The 8,778-nt window shown below is 40.8% G+C and overlaps 1 protein-coding gene across 2 annotated transcripts in view; it reads right to left on the reverse strand.

The window, feature by feature from the left end:
* The window catches only part of DNAH9 (dynein, axonemal, heavy chain 9), a 286,597-nt gene that overhangs the window by 72,934 nt on the left and 204,885 nt on the right, over positions 1 to 8,778 (reverse strand). For both annotated transcript variants that reach the window (XM_010843000.1, XM_010842999.1), the window contains one exon: positions 1,574 to 1,999. In XM_010843000.1, coding sequence (XP_010841302.1) covers positions 1,574 to 1,999 — 426 coding nt within the window. The remainder of the gene's footprint in view (positions 1 to 1,573; positions 2,000 to 8,778) is intronic.

Below are 8,778 nucleotides of genomic sequence, written 5' to 3' on the forward strand. Positions count from 1 at the left end.
GTCCAACTCTCACATCCATACATGACCACTGGAAAAACCATAGCCTTGACTAGACGGACCTTTGTTGGCAAAGTAATGTCTCTGCTTTTCAATATGCTATCTAGGTTGGTCATAACTTTAATTCCAAGGAGTAAGTGTCTTTTAATTTCATGGCTGCAGTCACCATCTGCAGTGATTTTGGAGCTATTACTGTGTCCATTTTATGTCAGGAAGCTGAAGTTTGGGCACTTGAAAGCCCTTTCTATATGTCACCCACTGGTGAACAGCGCAGCGTGGATTGGAAGGGATTTTAGTTGCCGTGTCATTCCGCAGGATTCTGATTTCCACCTCTCATGTTGGCAATACCCATTGTAATGGCTTCCCAGGTGGCGCAGTGTTAAGAATCTGCCTGTTGATGCAGGAGATGCAGGTTTAATTCCTAGCTTGGGAAGATCCCCTGGAGGAGGAAATGGCAACCGACTCCAGTATTCTTGCCTGGAGCGTCCCATGGACAGAGAAGCCTAGCGGGCTACGGTCCATGGGGTCGTGAAGCATCAGACAAGACTGAACGTGAACACATGTCATTTTAATGGCAAAGGTGAAGTTCAAGGGGAATCTGTCTTAAATAGGGGTGAATCCAAGGTCACCTCCATCCCCCAATCCTGGGTGAGGGACATACAACAAAAATATCAATAAGAGGCTAATAATGATATATTTATGGCCAAGGGACCACCCCCACCCCAAACCACAACACGCTAGTCTGCTCTTACAGACTTCTATAAGGCAGTGTAGGCGGCATAACACGTCCCACAGACCCACATGTCCACAGCAATGAGAGCGAGGGGGCGGACAGTGGGCAGAACGGAAGATCCTGATGCACGAGGTGGGAAAAGGTGGTGAAAAACTATGTCTCAGAGAGGAAAAGGGGTCTCCCATTTTTGAACTTATCTACAAAACAGGCTCACAAACAGGAGAACAGACTTGTGGTTGCCAAGGGGGAAGAGGTGGGGGAGGGATGGACTGGGAGTTTTGGGATTAGCAGATGCAAACTATCATCTATAGGATGGATAAGCAATAAGGTCCTACTGCACAGCACAGGGAACTATAGTCAATAACCTGTGACAAACCATAATGGAAAGAATATATATGTGTGTGTGTGTAATTGAATCTCTTTACACAGCAGAAAATAACAACACTGTAAATCAACTATACTTCAATAACATAAGTTAAAGAATCTCCCTTTTCTGACCTTATGTTCTTAACTATCAGATGTGCAAAAATATTAGATTCACCTGTGGCTAATAAGATAGCAGCTGGTTCCATGGATAATACCATTCATTTATTATACGTATCTGTCTGTCATCTTCTCTTTCTTTGGAGGAAATGGAAAAAACCTTTTAGGACCAAAGCTTAAACCCATGGCCCGGTGGATCTATCTTGTTTGGACTACACGGTATTTGAGAAAGAAAACTTAAAAGTTTCCTCTACTGAAAAATTAAGATTTTACAAAACAATTTGGTTTTCTTTAAAAGTCAGGTCCGAGGCTCTGGGGCCTGGGGGAGAGGGCTGTTTGCTTCAGGTGGGGGTCACTTACAGCGATCTTGGCTTTAACGGCCGCCAGCTTCTCCTGGGCAGCAGCGAGGTCCGAGGTGGCCCTGCTCAGCGCTTGGCGCTTGGGTTCCACGTCACAGAACACCTCGTGAAACTTCACGATGTTTATGACCCAAGAACAGAGGCCTGCGGCTGCGTAAGACTTGGTGGCCACGAACTCCGGATTGAACTCGGGGTCCTGCAGATATGGCCTGATGGCCTTGAGGCAGTTCTCGTGAATGTTCTCCTTATCAAAGTGGACGAGGGAGTCCAGGAAACCGTCCACCTTGGCCATGGTGACCTTGGCGGCCTTCCAGCTGCGGTCCTTGGGCACCTTGCCCCTGGGGGCTATGAGCACCATCACCGCTGCGCTGACATTGCTCACCGCCGGCGGCGGGGAACCGAAGGACTTCAGCTCGGTCAGATTGGTCTGCAAGAGAGAGGCACATTGTCAGAGGAAAACGCGTGGGCTCTCTTTGTCACCGACCACTCATGGAGGCTGGCTCAGAGTGAACTGAGAGGGCCATTTCGAAGCCTTTAGGTGCCCTCGGAATTTTAAATATCATGATTCATCAGAAGGGAACCAAAAACTCCCCAGTGGTTCCAGACTGCTCCGAATGGTTAGTCGAGACTCAGCGAGGTTCTCTCAGCACTTTGACCCGCAGCCCATCAAAAACACACAATTATTTCACATTTAACTGAAATGTATAAGGATGCCAACACGCTCTGAAACAGGCAGAGTGCCATGAATAAAAGATAAGGTTATTATAAATTAATTTCCATCTTGGATTGAAGAGAATGGCAGTGTAACCCAACTATATATTTTTTTCTTTAATTAAACTGCTTTGTTCCATGAGCTTGTTCTAACTACAGCTGACCGTCCTGATAGCAAAGTGGTATTTTCTGCCAAGAAATAACACAGACAGAAAGCCAGGCACGGCATGTGCTGTTACTGCCTCTGCCTAGACAGGGGTTGGAGTTTTGCTACAAGTTTCACTTGCTCTAGAAAGATATGGCTGAAAGGCTTGACCTTGAAAAGCCACTCGAACTTCTCAGGCCTTAGTGTTTTCATCTGTAGGTTGGGAGCAGTAAATCTGCAAGTGAAATTTGGTCAGAAATGCATATAAAGTTGATTTAAGGTTTGTTGTGACCGACAGTGAGGAACATGTAATCTCAAAAGCACTTGATTTCAAGGCTGATTTTGTGAACAGGGAAAATCTTTATTTCAAAGATTAGATCCTTGTGCCAAATTAATTTGGGGGTATTCTCAGGCCTGGAAATCAAAACAGGAGGGGGATTATTTCTAGGACCTCATGGAAGCACCTAGGAAGGTGCTCCATTTATTCTTGCCCCGGTTTGCACGTTGAGTCATGACAGTGTTGTTTATAATGGACAGGAATGAAGGGCAGCACAGGTGTGGCAGCTGTGCTTGGACACCTGTCCTAGTGGCCTCCCCTGAGCCAGAGAGGACACAGAGGGAACATACAATCAGAAACAAAACCCACGCAATTTTAATATCATTCAAGTTGAGCATGTATGTTCAATATACTGAATTAAGAAAAGATAAAAATGGATACAGATGAAATTTAATTCTATAACCTAGATATATCATTGTTACTATTTCAATGTAATTCCTTCTAACTTTTAAAAAATTATATATATATATATATATATTTTATTGGGAAATTCTGGGCCTTTGTTGCTACATGGGTTTTTCTCTAGTTGTGGTTGTGCAGGCCTCTCGTTGTGGTAGCTTCTCTTGTGGCAGAGCACAGGAGCAAGTGTCTTTTGATTTCATGGCTGCAGTCGCCATCCACAGTGATTTGGAGCCCAAGAAAATAAAGTCTGTCACTGTTTCCATTTTTTCCCCATCTATTTGCCATGAAGTGATGGGAGGCTGGATGCCATGATCTTAGTGTTTTGAATATCTAAATGTAAATATATACATATATGTATACACACACACACATTGTATACAGTGCTTTTTCATGATGCTCATTGTCTCTCGCCCCTGCCCAGAGCTAAACAGAATCTTCATAGAGGCAGAATCTTTGTTCATGGAGGCATCACGGGCACCTTGAACAGTGTCTGGCATGGAGGGCAGTCAGGGAGTCTCCGCTGAGTGAATAAACGTGTCTGCACAGTCGTTCATTTGGCAAAGGGGGGATGTAGTGGTAAATAAAAAAGTCAGTCCTTTTGCTCACGCAGATGGGAGGGACGGACACAAAAGGGTCAATCTTTGGTATGTTAGAGAGTGAGAACTGCTCTGAAAAAAAGCAAAAAGCAGGGCTAGCAGGCTAGTGGATTCTGGAAGACTGATGGTATCACTTTGGCCAGGGAGGGGGTTCTCAGAGGACCACGTAGAGAACCTGATGTTTCAGGAGGGGGAAGGGCAGAGAGTAAATGAGTGGGGAGAGGGCAGGCACAAACGCCAGTTCCAGCACGATTTATAAGACCTCTTCACACACACACACGAGAATACTCTTTTTTTAATTAAAAAAATTTAAGATATTCGGTGACAGGTAGAAATTCAGCTTTCCTACAGCCAAACTGAATAATCTTTTTCCAGATGACATCATGCTATCATCCTTCGTTTTTATGGTAAGAAGGGTCTTTCATACGTATTAAGATGATGTGACCTTATAGTAACTTTTCTAGTTCTTTTACAGTTTCTTTCTTATTGTTCACTGGTTTATAAGATTACATAATTTAGTCCTTCTAGTAAAAGAATACATATTTGTTGTGAAATATTTAGCAAAGATGAAGATGAAAACCAGACTCACTCATCATTTTACTACCCAGAGATAAACACTGTCCTGGTACGTTTCATTATATATGCTTAACAAACTATCAAAGAGGCACAGAAAAGAAAGATAATGAGTGAATGTAGTGTGAATATATATGAATGTGATGCATGTCTGGCTGATTCGTTTATATACACATATACATATATGTAGGCTTCCCAGGTGGCGCTAGTGGTAAAGAAGGAGGGCACGGCGACCCACTCCAGTATCCTTGCCTGGAAAATCCCATGGCCAGGGCAGCCTGGCGGGCTACAGTCCATAGGTTCACAAAGAGTCAGACACAACTGAATTGACTTAACACACACACATGCACACATATATGTACATACATATACATATACAATCACTGTTGACACCATTTTTTTGAATCTGGCTTTCACTGAAAATTGTATCTTAAACTCTTTCATGATATGAATTATTTTTGCAAAATATGATTTTAGATAAAGTATGTGCAATTTTCTCTCATTTAGATGAGCCATAATTTAGCCAACTCCATATTGTTAAGTATTTAGGTTATTAAATTTTTAATAGCTGCTTAAATGATATGAACTTTTAATGAAATTAGAAATAAGTAAGCCCCAAATAAGAGTCAAATTAGACTTGGATTTAATGTATAAAGTATTTGAGGAATAGTGACATCCTTAAAATATTAAATCTTGCCTTACACAAACTAGGTACATCTATTTCCCTGTTCATATCTTATTTTACACTACTCAACAAAGATGTGCAGTTTTCTTCACATAGTTTCAATAAATTTATTTATGTTTACTTATACTGAGAGTTTTGATTGCTATCTTGAAAATATTATATTTTCTAACTGGCTACTGCTGATATTAGGAAAGCTATTAAATTTTGTAATGGGCCCTTAACCCTCCCCTTTTATTTGTTTTATTATATTTTTATGACATCTATGAATAATAACACATTTGTCTGCTACTTTACAACATTTGCACAATTACCATTTTTCATTTATCATTGCATTGGCTAGAAACTTTAGGGCAATTGTTTTATAATAGAAGCAGAGGGGGTCATTATTGTGCTTTTTCTTTGCTAATGGGAATTCTGCTAATGCTCGACCGTTAGACGGGATGTTTCATTCTTGGACAGGAATTGATTGCTATGTGCTAGCAAATTATCCAAATATCCTTTTGTTCCTACTATACTGAGAGTTTTAATAGGAAAGGATGTTGAATTGTGTTAGGTATCATTTTTGACATTTCTCTAACTACAGAATTTTTTGCCTTTTTTTTTTTAAAGATTTTTTTTTTTTAATGTGGACCATTTTAAAAGTTTTTACTGAATTTGTTACAACATTGCTTCTGTTTTATGTTTTGGTTTTTTGGTCTCGAGGCATTTGGGATCTTAGCTCCCAGACCAGGGATCGAACTCACACTTCCTGAATTGGAAAGTGAAGTCTTAACCATTGGACCACAAGGAAGTCCCCCAAAGCTATTATCCTTTGATCGATGGTTGGGTATATTTACAGGAGTAGCCTTGCATAGGCAAAACTTTGGTCGGCAGCATACTGTTGTTTGAATAAATTGCTAGGCTTGATTTACCAGCATTTTATATGGATATCTTAAATCACTACTCATAAATTTGTATAATTTGAGGTTTTATTTTCTTGTGCTATCTCTATCACTTTCAGTATCAAGCTTGTCATATAATAAAGGTCTTAAAAAGTCCTGTAGGAAAGAAGTCTGTTAAACTCTGTAACCCCAGAATTCTCAAAATCATTTAATTATAAAATATACCTTTTATAAATAACTTGTAAATATTAAGTTACAAGTCAAATGACAGGAAGAAAATATTTACAACATATAAAGCAAGATATATAGTAAAAATTTATCTTAAAAACCCTATAAATCAATACAGAAAAGGGAAATTATCTCATCAGAAAATGGACAAAGAATTTGAGCAAATAATGAAGGAAGTAATCTAAGTATTGGAATCTAACCATTCACAAATTTTTTAAATGAAAAAATTCTTGTGTTCTTAATGAGAAAAATTAGAATGATTGAAAATACTTAAGACTGGCAAGGATGTGGGGGAAAGCAGTGCTTACAACTATAAAGAAGAGTAGCTATTTTGGATAGAAATTAAGCATTACTTATATAAAAAAGAGAATTATTGTTAGAGCTTCCTATTGCTTCTGTGGGGCTTCCCAAGTGGCGCTAGTGGCAAAGAACCCACCTGCTAATCCAAGAGACATAAGAGACAGGGGCTCAATCGCTGGGTTAGGAAGATCCCGTGGAAGAGGGCATGGTAACCCACTCCAGTGTTCTTGTCTAGAGACTCCCATTGACAGAGGAGACTGGTGGGCTACAGTCCCTGGGGTTGCAAAGAGTCAGATAGGACTAAAGCAACTGAGCACACACATTGCTTCTGTAAGAAATTACCATAAACACAGTGACTCAACGTGAACGTACAGTCTTCCTATTTTGGAGGTCAGGATTCCTAAGCCGAAGATGTTGGAGAGTCTGGTTCTTTCTGGAGGCTGGAGCAGCGAGTCTGACCCTTTCTGTTCCCAGTTTCCAGAGCCAGCCTCACTCCTTGGCTCAAGGTTCCACATCATATCAGCTGTGTCTGCCTGCTCTGCTCCCACCATCATGCTGCCTTCTTCTTCCGATCTTCCTGTCTCCCTCTTCTTTGGATCCTTGTGATGACATTTAGGACCCAGCTGGGGCTTCCCTGGTGGCTCAGATGGTTAAGAATCTGCCTGCAATGCAGGAGACCCGGGTTTGACCCCTGAATGGGGAAGATCCCCTGGAGAAAGGAACTGCAACCCACTCCAGTATTCTTGCCTCTAGAATTGCACGGACAGAAGAGCCTGGTGGGCTATAGTCCATGGAGTCAAAAAGAGGTGGACATGACTGAGCGACTAACACTCTCACTTTCACTGGATAGTCCAGCATCATCTCCCCACTGTGAGATCCTTGATTTAACCACGCCCACCGAGTCACCATATGAAGTAAAATCCACAGGTTCCAGAGGTTAGGACGTGGGTATTTTGAGGGGTGGAGGAGGTATGATTCAACCTGCCATGTTATTCTCTCAAACAAGTGGATTTCTTATTTGGCCCAGAGAAATATGTGAACATGTGGAGTAAAGATGTATGTACAAGAATATTTGTATTAGAGAAAAAAGAAACTAATTAGACACTCAAGAGTAAATAGCTAAAAGAAATAGAGTACGTTATAGCCTGGAATACTACTACAAAGCATTAAATGAATATGGTTTCAATGTATGTATTGGCGTGACACAGTCTTGTTTCATGAGGAAGAGTAAGTTGTCATTATCTATTTGTATTTAAAATATGATATATTTTATATGTATATAAACATATAATGCAGTGCATATAAAATATATCATGCTTTAAACACAAATCTCCTGCACTGCAGTCTGAGCCTCCAGGGAAGCCCTAGGTGTTAGTCCCTCAGTCATGCCCGACTCTTTGTGACCCACTGGACTGCAGCCCACCAGGTTCCTCTGTCCCGTGGAATTCTCTAGGCAAGAATACTGGAGAGGGTTGCCATTCCCTTCTCCAGGAGATCTTCCCGACCCAGGGACTGAACTTGGGTCTCCTGTATTGCAGGTGAATTCTTTACTGTCTGAGCCACCAGGGAAGACCTACTGTATTTCATATGTGTATTTGCACAGATATAAATGCATAGAAAAACTGCTGGATGAGACACAGCTCAAGCTTTTCCAGGAGTGCTGTTTTAGGAGAGGACTGGGGGTGGAGTGGAAAGAAGGGTGACTTTATGTTTCATCCTGTACATTCTGTACTCTTTGAATTATTGTAATGATAAAAATGCCATTATATGTTATTTGTATAATAAAAAGTAAGTTTACTGGATAAAACGCATAGGAAATAAATAGAAAATTTCAAGTAACTCTGCAAGGAGAAAAAAAAAGAAGCCATGAAATTGTAAGCAAAACCATTCTTCAACTAGGGCAGGAAAAGCTATACTGGATTTGCTTCAGTTTAGCTATAAAAGTGAGATAAAACTGCAAAAGCAGAGACTTAAAATGCACAGGGACTTACTACTATGCTCTGATTTACAGGTGTTCTTTATGTATTAACTAAAGCTTCATTGTTAACTTTGAAAATGATGAGAAAATAGGAATGCGGTCCTTAAATACCAGAGTCCTGTGGATGCGAAAAAATTTGAGGATACTCAAGGGGTCCCTGTGTTCGTGAAGAAACATCTCCCCTGTTCTGTGTGGTACAATCTGATCCATTCTACTTCTCTGAGCAGGGGGTGGGGGCTGGGAGAAATGGGTGAAGGTGGTTCAAAAGGTACAAACTTCCAGGTTTAAAATAAATAAGTCCTGGGGATGTAGTGTATAGCTAACTGTGTTGTATATTTGAAAGTTGCTAAGAGAGTAAATCTTAAAAGAT

This window comes from Bison bison, unplaced genomic scaffold, assembly GCF_000754665.1.
Source record: "Bison bison bison isolate TAMUID 2011002044 unplaced genomic scaffold, Bison_UMD1.0 scf7180017864180, whole genome shotgun sequence".
Taxonomy (NCBI): Eukaryota; Metazoa; Chordata; class Mammalia; order Artiodactyla; family Bovidae; genus Bison; species Bison bison.